This window comes from Ovis canadensis, chromosome 19 (assembly GCF_042477335.2).
Source record: "Ovis canadensis isolate MfBH-ARS-UI-01 breed Bighorn chromosome 19, ARS-UI_OviCan_v2, whole genome shotgun sequence".
In the NCBI taxonomy this organism is placed as follows: Eukaryota; Metazoa; Chordata; class Mammalia; order Artiodactyla; family Bovidae; genus Ovis; species Ovis canadensis.
Genome location: NC_091263.1, coordinates 27,024,079 through 27,036,705, shown reverse-complemented (window position 1 = coordinate 27,036,705; position 12,627 = coordinate 27,024,079). Strand labels below are relative to the sequence as shown.

The 12,627-nt window shown below is 49.7% G+C and overlaps 1 protein-coding gene across 7 annotated transcripts in view; it reads right to left on the bottom strand.

Annotated features, from left to right (window-relative positions):
• TTC21A (tetratricopeptide repeat domain 21A) overlaps positions 1-12,627 on the bottom strand; it is a 40,359-nt gene that overhangs the window by 26,830 nt on the left and 902 nt on the right. For 6 of the 7 annotated variants that reach the window (XR_011250925.1, XR_011250927.1, XR_011250928.1 and 3 more), the window contains exons 2-7: positions 11,489-11,618; positions 10,588-10,698; positions 9,765-9,931; positions 7,985-8,107; positions 4,354-4,511; positions 523-607 (exon numbers count right to left, since the gene is read on the bottom strand). Coding sequence is in view for 4 of the 7 variants with exons in the window: in XM_069561903.1 (XP_069418004.1) it covers positions 523-607; positions 4,354-4,511; positions 7,985-8,107; positions 9,765-9,931; positions 10,588-10,698; positions 11,489-11,618 (774 nt within the window). In the remaining 3 variants the exon portion in view is untranslated. Of the gene's footprint in view, positions 1-522; positions 608-4,353; positions 4,512-7,984; positions 8,108-9,764; positions 9,932-10,587; positions 10,699-11,488; positions 11,714-12,627 lie in introns of all 7 variants that reach the window. The other variant, XM_069561906.1, reaches the window with a different exon arrangement.

The window sequence follows — 12,627 nt, the reverse complement described above, 5'->3', positions numbered from 1 at the left end:
CTCAGCACTTTCACTGCTGTGGGCTTGGGTTCAATCCGTGGTCACAAAACTAAGATCCCGCAAGCCAGGCAGCGTGGCAAAAACAAAAACAAAACCCAAACCAGCAGCAAACCACAATCATGACTTCCATCAGTTGAAATGGAGCAAGTTATTGTAGCGCACTGGGCACTGTTCCCAGTCGTCCTACGTGTCCTGTAATTGGACCTTATAACAACCATACAGAGTGGGTGGAATTAGCTCCATTTTCACAGATGAGCATCTTGGGGCTCATCCAGGTGGAGACACCTGCCTGGGTCACACAGGGAACATGAGGCAGAACCAGAGCAGTGTGTCAGCCTCACTGCCAGCCTTTGGAACTGTGTGGCTCAAAGACCAAACCAGAGCCCCGAGGGTGTGGATGGGCGTAGGGAGCTGAGTCCCAGGGAGCCCCCTCCAAGGCCTTGGGGGTGGAGGTGCTGTGAAGGGTACCTCCTTGGCTGGGTTTGTTTCAAGGTTCAACTTCTGAGTCTTGAAAGAACTCACCACAGTCATGTTTCCTTCTCTTGCGAGCTCATGCACAGCTAGAATTTGACAAGCATCGATATTGCTTTGGTCTTTTTCGAGGATTCTGAAACAGGAAGAGGACCCATGTGAATTGAGAGAGTTCAGAGGCAAGGTTAGGATGGTGTGGTGGCATCTTCTGATTGTCTCCTAACATCTATCTTCCCCTTCTTTTAATAGAACCTGCTGAACTGCTGGGGCATGTGGCTACTGCAATAAACACTACATTTCCCAGCTTCCCTCTGCAGCTCATGTGTGACCATGTGACTAAGTTCTGACCAATAGGATGCAAGTGAAAGTGCCCAGGGTATATCCAGCGGTATCCCTACAGCATGACTTCCATTTATTCTCTTTCCTCCTTCTTGCTGGCTGGAACGTGGGCCATGTGAGCCACATCCTAGGAATAGGACAGTAGGGAGAAAGGGGCATGAGGCCCTAGAGAGTTAAGCTGTCATCCTTGTCTTGGCCCACCATCCAAACTTTTCCCTGAGAGAGGAATAACCTTTCATGTTAAGTCCCTTATTTGGGGGTATCTTCATGACAGAAACCTATTTATATCCCAAATTACACAGGCATGACTGTGGTACCAGGGTCAGGGGGCAGGGGGTCAAGTCTGCAGCTGTACGATGGAAATTTTGGTTTCCATCATGTGTCACTGGGGAGGCATGGCTCCTGACCACACTACAGAGTTTTCTTTTTTTTAGTTATTTATTTATTTTTGACTGTGCTGGGTCTTTGTTGCCACAGGGGCTTTTCCCTAGTTGTGGCGAGCACAGGCCACTCTCTAGTTGTGGTGTGTGGGCTCCTCATTGTGGTGGCTTCTTCTGTTGCAGAGCATGGGCTCTGGAGCACTCGGGCTTCAGTAGTTAGGGGTGGGGAGCTCTAGAACACAGGCTCAGAGCTTGCGGTGCACGGGCTTAGCTGCTGTGGGGCATGTAGGATCTTCCTGAACCAGGGATCGAACCCATGTCTCCTGCACTGGCTGGCAGATTCTTTACCACTGAGCCACCAGGGAATTCCCTGGAATTTTCAATATTTTGTTTCTTTATAGGAAATTTCATATTTTTCAGCCGGATTAGGGAATGGTCCTTCTGCTTAACAATTCCTCTAATTGACATAATCAACTTTCAACACAACTGGGCAGAGTCAACATGCAAAGAGTTCTAGGCATTTATGATGGTTTTGAAGGCACTGTGAATTTCATAATTTAGAAATTAAAAAAAAAACACTTTTAAAATGACGTATGGACTAAAAACGAATCAGAACCAGTGTTAGAGAAGTTGCAGAACCAAATGATACTGAAGATACTACTGAAATATCCAGATGTGTAGACACTGTTAAATGGTCCCTCAAGGGACGTCTATAGACTTAAATGCTTATCTTCTAAAAGAAGATTTAGAATGGCCAGGCATCCAACTCAAGAGTTAGACAATAACAACAGAGTACCTCCACAGAAGGTAGTTAGCAGGAAATAACAAACAGCAGAATTAATCAGTTAGGAAACAAGGATATCATAGCCTCAACAAAACTCAAAGCTGGTTGTTTAACAAGACTAATGGAAGAAACAAATTATTTTAACGTTGGCGGAGAGAACTAAAAGAGAAGGAAAAAATGAACAATATTAGGGCTGGAAAGAGAAAAACATCTACAGAGAGCAGAAATTTAAAGAGCAATGGGGAGGGACTGCCCTGGTGCTCCAGTGGTTAGAACTCTGTAATTCATTCTAATGCTGACACTATCAACTACATGAAACTAATGAAACATATGGGCTTCCAGGTATCCTGTGGGCCCAAAGTGGAGCCTCCAAAGCAAGCTCTTGATCCAGAAGTTCCTGCCCAGGATGCCAGCCAGCTGTGAGAGAGGCCGTGGAGGGCCAGCCCAGGCCTGGCACAGGCCGGAATCACTTCCAGTTTCCTACCAGGGCCTCTGTATGAGACTCCGATTCCAGTTAGCACCCTTCCATAGGGAAGGAAAAGGTATGTTTGTATTCCACCCCCTCATACACACAGACAATTTGAACTGCAAGATCAAACCAGTCCATCCTAAAGGAAATCAGTCCTGAATATTCATTAGAAGGACTGATGCTGAAGCTGAAACTCCCAATACTTTGGCCACCTGATGCGAAGAGCTGACTCATTTGAAAAGACCCTGATGCTGGGAAAGATTGAAGGGAGGAGGAGAAGGGGACGACAGGGGATGAGATGGTCGGATGGCATCACCAACTCGACGGACATGGGTTTGAGCAGGCTCTGAGAGTTGGAGATGGACAGGGAGGCCTGGCGTGCTGCAGTCCACGGGGTCGCAAAGACTCAGACATGACTGCGCGACTGAATTAAACTGAACTGTACTGGTGACTCATGATCACTCAGGGAAAAACAGTCCATGAAGAAACAAAGGAAGAAAATTAGTACTATATGTTTTATGATTACTGTGATAAAAATGGTTAAAGCAGTAGAGTTTAAAGAGATAAGCTTCAGTTATCCGGAAAATTCCATTTTCGAAAACGCTCCATCAAACATCCCTCCCCTGAAGCCATCTTTATCTCTGTTCACAGTGAGAGTGCTTCAGGATCACCCTCTACCTGGACCTGGGCTTCTGCAAGTCCCCATAACTCCTGAATCCTCCCTCTGCTGTCTTCCTGGTGCACTCAGCTTGCTACTAAAGTCTTCTCTCAGGCAATGGCCTTTATCACCCACAGTTTTAAAAATTACATACTACAATAGTCCCTTTCTGCCTTTATTCTTCCCTCCCCGCCTACTCCTCAGACATAACTGCTGTTTACCTCTAACTCTTGTTGCCTTGGGTTCCTTTGGTAGTTCTGTCTCTCTCCTAAACACTATACTTAGATCACTTGATAGGGCTATTTCTTTTCCAATTTTTTTTTTAAGATTTTTTTTTTTTGATGTAGACCGTTTTTAATGTCTTTATTGAATCTGCTACAGTACTGATCTGTTCCATGTTTTTTGGTTTCTTGGCCACAAGGCATGTGGGATCTAGTTCCCTGACCAGGGATCGAACCCGTACACCCTGCACTGAAAGGCGAAGTCTTAACCAGTGGACCACCAGGGAAGCCCCAAGAGGTCTGTTTCTTGATCTTCCCACCATAGGCCTCCACTGCTGGCTTCCTGCTATGACAAGTGAGTGCCTAGTTCACGTCCAACCTCCCTCTGCTCCCCAACCCTCAATGTGACCGTATCACTATTCATAACTCCCACTGACAATGCTGACTTTTATGGCTTGTTCCATCAAACACACAGTATCTCCCATCCTGCCACTGTGTAAGAGGGGACCAATTAGTCCCCTCCACTGGCAAAGGAAGTCTAGTCAAGGCTGTGGTTTTTCCAGTGGTCATGTATGGATGTGAGAGTTGGACTATAAAGAAAGCTGAGCACCGAAGAACTGATGCTTTTGAACTGTGGTGTTGGAGAAGACCCTTGAGAGTCCCTTGGACTGCAAGGAGATGCAACCAATCTATCCTAAAGGAGATCAGTCCTGAATATTCATGGAAGGACTGATGCTGAAGCTGAAACTCCAATACTTTGGCCACCTGATGTGAAGAGCTGATTCATCTGAAAAGACCCTGATGCTGGGAGGGATTGAAGGTGGGAGGAGAAGGGGACGACAGAGGATGAGATGGTTGGAAGGCATAACCGACTCAATGGACATGGGTTTGGGTGGACTCCGGGAGTTGGTGATGGACAGGGAGGCCTGGCATGCTGTGGTTCATGAGGTCGCAAAGAGTCAGACATGACTGAGCGACTGAACTGAACTGAACCAGCAAAGGAAGGAAGCATCAGGTCAGCACCCCCTCACCTGTGTCCCATTTCGACCGTCTGCTCCCAGTCCTGCCGAGCCAGGAACAGCTGCATCTTTAGGACCAAGGCAGGCAGGAAGCTCCCGCAGGTGACGGTGATCTGGTTCACCACCTCAAGGGCCCCCGAGTAGTTCTGCAGCATCGTGAAGTACATCACCTGTTGAAAGCCAAACAGAAGAGCCTTCATCAGTGCCCACCAAAAATGAGCGGTGGGTGTCAGTGTCCCCACCAAGACAGGAGCCGAGCCTGACACGTGGGCGGGAGCCATCATTCAGAGTGACAAATCGGGTCCACAGCAGTCTTGGGGTTTTCTGACAGGCAAGGCAGGGGAATGGAATTCCAGCTGAGTTACTTCAAATCCTAAAAGATGATGCTGTTAAAGTGCTGCACTCAATATGCCAGCAAATTTGGAAAACTCAGCAGTGGCCACACGACTTGAAAAGGTCAGTTTACATTTCAATTCCAAAGAAGAGCAATGCCAAAGAATGTTCAAACTACTGCACAGTTGCACTCATCTCACATGCTAGCAAAGTAATGCTCAAAATCCTGCAAACTAGGTTTCAATAGTATGGGAACTGAGAACTTCCAGTTGCACAAGCTGGATTTAGAAAAGGCAGAGGAACCAGAGATCAAATTGCCAACATCCATTAGTTCATAGAAGCCAGAGAATTCCAGAAAAACATCTACTTCTGCTTCATTGACTATGCTAAAGCCTTTGACTATGTGGATCACAACAAACTATGCACAATTCTTCAAGAGATGGGAATACCAGACCACCTTACCTTCCTCCTGTGAAACCTGTATGCAGGTCAAGAAGCAACAGTTAGAACTAGACATGGAACAACAGACCGGTTCCAAATTGGGAAAGGAGTACGTTAAGGCTGTATATTGTCACCCTGCTTGTTTAACTTATATGCAGAGTACATCATGAGAAATATTGGGCTGGATGAAGCACAAGTTGGAATCAAGATTGCCAGAAATATCAACTGGGAGAAATATCAATAACCTCAGATATGCAGATGACACCACCCTTATAGCAGAAAGTGAAGAGGAATTAAAGAGCCTCTTGATGAAGGTGAAAGAGGAGAATGAAAAAGCTGGCTTAAAACTCAACATACAAAAAACCAAGATCATGGCATCTGGTCCCATCACTTCATGCCAAATAGATGGGGAAACAATGGAAACAGTGACAGACTTAATTTTCTTGGGCTCCAGAAGATGGTGACTACAGCCACAAAATGAAAAGATGCTTGTTCCTTGGAAGAAAAGCTATGACAAACCTAGACAGCATATTAACAAGCAGAGACATTACTTTGCCAACAAAGATCCATCTCATCAAAGGTATGGTTTTTCCAGTAGTCATGTGTGGATGTGAGAGTTGGGCCATAAAGAAGGCTGAGCGCCAAAGAACTGATGCTTTCAAACTGTGGTGTTGGGTAAGACTCTTTGAGAGTCCTTTGGACTGCAAGGAGATCAAACCAGTCAGTCCTAAAGGAAATCAGTCCTGAATATTCACTGTAAGGACTGATGCTGAAGCTGAAGCGCCAATACTTTGGCCATGTGATGCAAATGAGCTGACTCATTTCCCAGATGCTGGGAAAAATTGAAGGCAGGAGGAGAAAGGGACCACAGAGGATGAGATGGTTGGATCGAATCACCAGTTCAATGGACCTGAGTTTGAGCAAGCTCTGAGAGATGGTGAAGGACAGGGAAGTCTGGGGTGCTGCAATCCATGGGATCGCAAAGAGCTGGACACGACTGAGCAACTGAACAAGGCAGGGACTACAGGAGATAGCTGAGATAGCTGAGCCCCTGCAGGCCTGGGACAAAGTCATGGGATGGCACCCCCTAGTGGGGAGGTTCAGCACTTTCAATTTCCACATAAGGCCCATCATTTCCCATTCACTTTCCTAAAATTCACTGCTGAAAACTGCTCACTGTGGCCCGTGCAGCCGCCGCGGGTCGGCAACAGTTTGCAGGTAACCCTCTTCCCACATATCAAGTCTGTGGGACTTTTCCTCTGTCAAGGCTCACCAGGCTGGGGTCACGGTCTCTGCAGGCAGCCAGCCACTCTCCTGGGCAAGTCATGACACATGCCTGAAGGGGCAGAGGGCAATGCTTCCCAAAGGCTTGAAACTGGACTCCAAAAGGCTGGCTTTGGCCTACAGCCACCTTCCATTAAGAGACTTACCGAAAACAAGAAGAGGAGTATTCTAAATAAAAACTTACGTATAGACGTGTTCACTGAAGCTTTCTTTCTACATGTACAACTAAAAACAACCTTAATATACAAACACTAGGAGGCAAAGTTGGCAAATTATATTAGGTCCACGCAGTCGTGGCCTGACTTTATGTCAAAACGACATGTGCTTATGACACGACCCTACATGAAGAGACCAAATGGCAAGGTGCCCTGTGATAACAACCACATGAAATCCCCCTGTCTGCTGTCCTGTAGCAGGTGCTATGCGTGACCCCCTTCAGGACCAGGGGGTGGGGGTGGCTGTTGATATCTCTTGGAGGAGCCTCCCTCCTGGGCTCCCCTGTGGCTTCAGGGAGCCCCCAAGTACCAGGTTGCCCCCATCCCCGAGGGGCAGCCTACAGCCAACATCTTGTCAGGGAGGGGGTCGGGGCAGGGCCACCCCAGCTCCAGTTCCAAGCAGAGCTGGCAGAGGCTGCCGCTACGGCTGCTGCACAGTCCAAGCTCTCCCTCCTACTTCTTTCCCTTTCCCTACACATGTCGGTTCTGAGGGCACAGCCTGATAATCCTCCTGTGTGATAGCCTCATGGCTTCTGCTCCCCCACGAACCACTGAAGGTGCACCCTGAAACAACGCGCAGCAGAGAGACGAGGAGACACGGCCCTAAAATATTGCCGTGGGTTGTTTGGGGGTGGCAGGTCTAAAAGGAGGCCATTTTGACTTTTTTAGACTTCTGGTTTTTCAATGAGCACGCATTCATTTCAGGTGGCACTAGTGGTAAAAAAAAAAAAAAAAATCTGTCTGTCAATGCAGAAGACACCAGAGATGTGGGTTCGATCCCTGGGCTGGGAAGGTCCCCTGCAGGAGGAAATGGCAACCCACTTTGGTATTCTGGCCTGGGAAATTCCATGGAGAGAGGAGCCTGGCAGACTACAGTCCACGGGGTTGCAAGAATCGGACACGACTGAGCATGCGTGCAAACGTATTCATTTTATAAGATAGGTACATACAAACAGAAGCAGGTAAGAGGATGATTTTTCCTCTCATAGATTGATTCAGAGAGGGTCACATCAGAAAAAGGCAACAATTTAAGATCAGAAAATACAAAACACATACCTTCTTTCTCTTATGACCAAGTGAGTGAGTTTAACAGGTGAGATGAGAAAAGAAAACGTAGAGGAAAGGGACAGTGGGTGAAAACAAAAGGGATAGAGAGAAAAAAGCCCACCAGAGCCCAGGGAGCATAGGTCCTGAGGAGATCTTAGGCAGGAGACAGACAGAAACTCAGACAGGAAGGACTGGGGCGGGCCCAGCGCTGCTCTGTGGCCCTGGCCCTCTCCGGGACTCTGCTCTTCATCCACCAGGTAAGGCCCTAGAGACGGAGGCCCCTGGCTGGGGACACTCCCACCCCTCGCCTCCCCACTGCCTACCTTTCCCATCAGCCCCAGGACGTCTCTGGTGTCCTGGATGCCATGCTCCAGGTACTTGATGGACTTCTTCACTGTGTGGGGTTTGTCTGAGCTGAGGTCCACCCAGCCTCTGAGCACATGGCCCTGGCATGAGAACAAGGGGAAAGGTAAGTCCTCGCTCCTGCATCGCCTCCATTAGACTGCCTCTCCTGCCCCACTTCCCCCTTTTTGTCACTCCATTTTCCGAGGCCCTGCCAGGCACCGCTGCTCCCAGATCCCAGGGCAGCCCTGCTCTCTCTCTCGGGCCTTCCTACCTCTTGTTCCTTCACCTGGAAAGCCCTTCCCAGCATGCACCCCCTAGCCAGGTCCCTTCACCTGGTTAACCACCACCAGTCTTTAAAACTCAGTGGAGGAGGCCCGTCTCATAGGAGGCCTTCCTTGACCCTGCAGGCTGGGGTGAGGCTCTCGCTGTAACCCCCATGGTTCTCTTGCCCTGCGTTGTCACTGTCTGTTTACACTGGGGTCAGAGTACCATGGCGGGACCACTCCTGTTGCCTCCGCTCCTTAGACCAGCGTAAGGGCTTGGCCTGGACAGAAAGCTGGGCATGCCTTCTGAGTGGGCGGGTGGCCACTCTGAGCTCATGGGCCTTGCCGGCTCCTCTCCAGCCTTTGCCCCACCTTGCCCGGCACGTGTGGCAGGCCAGGCCTGGGAGGCAAGATCAGAGGGGCACCTGGAAGACCCTGTCCCAAAGCACCACTCATGGCCTAGAGAAGGTTTCTCAATTCTTTTCCATTATTGCCCTTCTAATGAGCCTTTTTCCCCTGGAGAAGGAAATGGCTACCCACTCCAGTATTTCTGCCTGGAGAATCCCATGGATAGAGGCGCCTGGTGAGCTACAGTCCATGGGGTCGCAAAGAGTCGGACACGACTGAGCAACGGAACAACAACAAAGGAGCCTTTTTAGACGTTTCCCGCCTAGTCATTCTCTGCCCCTCCAAGAGAATTAAGTATCACGTGTACACTGACTGATTTTACGTTCTGTGCGTATATTTGTGTTTTACATCCAATCAATGAGATTTTTCACCCTCTCCTTCAAGAAGCAATTTCCGCCCCCTTGAAAAGACCCTGACGCTGGGAAAGATTGAGGACTGGAGGAGAAGGGATCAACAGAGGATGAGATGGCTGGATGGCATCACCGACTCAATGGACATGAGTTTGGGTAAACTCCGGGAGTTGGTGATGGGCAGGGAGGCCTGGCGTGCTGCAGTTCACGGGGTTGCAAAGAGTCTGCGACTGAACTGATTGACTGACTGGGGGGCTGGGGGTGATACAGGCCCTGCTGAGATGCACGGCCTAGACTGAGGCTTCCAATTCTACAGTCCTTCGGCCCATGAGACCACCACAGGTGAGATCTACTGTGTGAGCCGAGCAGAGACACCGAGCAGATCTCTGCACGGAGGGAGTGCAGGCCCAGTGAAGCCAGCTCATCTAGTTTTTCAAAAGAACCAAGAAATCTGGGACTTTCAGGTAAAAATGTTCTGATTTCGAAATGCTAGCAACTATTTCAAGATTTTAAAACTATATAGCACAGGCCATAAAACACCTATCTGCAGATTGGACTCTATGGACAAAGTCCAGTTTGTAGTTGGCTAAACCCTGAGCCAGCATGGGCCTTGTTGGTGCCTGGGTGTGACCCTCCCCCAGCCCTAGTGCCCTCCATGGGAGTCAGAGCCACTCTGTATGACGTGTTTGGATGCTGCTTTCTTTGGCTGTTGCCCCCACGATGCCAGGGGTCTGTACCTCTCTGGAGCTGCTGGAAACCTTCAACGTGCGGTCAATGTACTCCTTGGCCTTGTCGTGGCGGCCCATGAGCCAGAGGAAGAGGCCAGCATAGTACAGGGCAGTCCCACTGGCTGTCTTGCGGACTTCCTTCAGACTGCTCTCAAGCTCCTGAATTGCTTCTCGGTCTGGGAATTCGTGAGAGGGGGAAGAGGGCAAGTTAGGATGGGGAGGTCTGTCTGGTCCTTCCCCTGGACACTCTGAGCCTCCCACAACACATGCAGCTGACCACACAACAGCCCAGGGCCTGGGAACCAGCCACGCCAGGCCACAGGAGAGGCCCAGCCCTGGACTTGGGTTTGCTGGTTGAGATGTGTCTTTTCTCCTCTGTGCCCAGGAGTTCTCTGGGCAGACAGATCAAACCGGAATCTCCCACCTCAGGCCCATAGTCCATTCCAGATGGGGAAATAGTTTGCACGTAGTTCTGTGGAATCTCTCCCTGACCCTAGAGAGGTGGAGATTTAGGGGTAGACATTTTTTATTTTGGCTTGGTTTTTCTTGACAAGATCTTGGCAGAGGCAAGCAGGGTGTCTCCCCAGTTCTTGGGATCTGAAAGGAGGACCCCTCCCACTGTCAGGAGTTCTGCCTGTGGCTCCCACTCAGCTGGGCCTGGGCATGGGGTCTTCTCTTAGGTCTCTGTGGGGATGGCACTGGCAGCCACTCCTCGTAGCATCTGAGGCCACAGGTGCACACACTTCCTGTAGCCGCCCAAGAGGGGCAGTGTCTGGAGCAGGGCTCTCTTTTCTCCACTGGGCCAGGCTTGGCTGAGCATGCCTGCACTCACCAATGGTTTCACAGCACTTGTGAGCATAAATGAGGGCCATGATGGAGCACAGGGACACGTCTGGGTGATTCCGGATGTTCTCCAGGCTGCCGATGGCATCCTGGATGTGCTCTGTGAAGAAAGCCCACGCGGTTACTATGCTCAGAGGGCAGGAGGCTCCACGGCAGACCCAGGGCTGACTCAGGGATTGGTGCGATCTGACCCAAGGCTTGGACTAACTGGTCCATAGGTCCCTAATGGCCCAAGTTCCCTGAAGACTGAAGCTTCCTGAAAGCACTGCTAGCACCATGGTCCGTGTGGCTAGGGGATGGAGGATTTGGAGCTGAGAGATCTTCCTGTGAGTACTTGCAAGGATACCCTGTATTGGTTCTCAAGAAGGACCTCTGGGCATTCCCAGCTAGCTATAAAATATAACCCCAGAGCCACTGATGATATTTATCCTTCCATGTCCACTGACACTGGCCATGGGCGGCCCAGGACCACCTTCTGAATGTCAGTGGATTGGTGCTGCAGGGGCCCTACTCCTCTCTCGGCTTCTGTCCCACACATGACTGTGTCCACACCTACCACTTCCTCCTTTTCCTGCATTACCTGAGGTTGGTTCAGTAATCAAGCCTGGGGTTGGTTCAATAATCCTGTGGTCATTTCTCCCTGCTCCCCAACTCATTTCATAGACAGGGAAACTGAGGTGCAGAACAGGGGGAGTGAGCTCTCAGGTTTCCCAAGTCAACTAGACATAGATTACACAGATTTCTGTGGATTATCCTGGAAGTCTAGCCACTCTGTGTAAGACTGTTTCTAGGGGAACATGACTGGGGTAGACGCAGGCATCCAGGTGGAGCCAGTGCGTTAGTGCTGGGTGAGTGCCTAAGGTCAGGAGGCAACACTGATGGGTTCTCACCTTCCCTGAGGGCTCCATAGGCTTTAAAGAACTGCAGCACCGGGTCATTGTTGAATTTTTCCAGGCCCACAGCCGCGGCCTGCTGCACGTGGCGGAAGTACTTTTCTTTGCTGTAGTAAATGATCTCAGCCTGTGAGGAGGAAGGCAAAATCGCAATCGTCTTGGGCCCCTTTCTGCTTCTGTTCTGATCTTCTCCCTCCCCTATTCCCTGCTCCTCCTCCAGTTCTGTAAAGAGAAGAGAAAGAATATTCTGGCCTCATCTTGTTCCTCCACAGCCACAGAAACAGCTCCATACCGTTTCCTTAGGAAAGAGTTTGGACATGGCTTGTTTTGGAATTAACCACAGACTCTGGTTCAAAAGTTGATGAGAAATTCAGCTCAGGTTTTGCCTTATGAAGGGAATAAGGGGGAAGAAGGAGGACCAGTAATAAGGATCACAACACCAATAGTTAGAACTGCAAGTTATTGTGGGCTAACCACCTGTGGTGAAGGGTATCAAGGGCTTTACGCCTATTATCTTATGCATCATTCTCTCCATATTCTTCACAATTAAGGAAGCCAAAGCCCATGGAGGCTGTGGCTTGACAAACGTCATGCAATAAGAGAGGCTGAGATTTCAAAGTGAAGTCTCACTTCCCCTAAGGTTTGTGGGTGCTGGGGTTGGGGATAGATGCGGTTGGATTGTAAACAGCCTTGTGGGCTATATGAAAGAGCCCAGACATCATCCTGAGGGTAATAGGAAGCAGCTGGAATGGTTTTATGCATGGGGATGGGGGGGGGTGTGCGTGGTGGTGGGGGGGTAGGGAAAGTGTTCAGATGTGTGTTTTTGCAAAAACCTCTCTGGCTTGTGTGTGTGTCTGTGTGTGTGTGTGTGTGTGTGTTGGGGTAGCTGCTGTTGGTGGTGGTGGAGGTAGGGAGACTGCTGAAAAGAGATGAAATAGAGAAACCAGCTGGGAGGGGGACTGTTGCAGGTGCCCAGAGGGGAGATGGTGATACTGGGCTAGGAGATAAAATAAGGAGCTGATATTTTCCGCTGATGGACAGGAGCTGGAGATGGGTATGGGGAAGAGTAACGGGTGGGGGCGTCAAACGGTGGTGCCATCCACTAGGGTGAAAGACACAGAAGAGGCCCAGGCGGT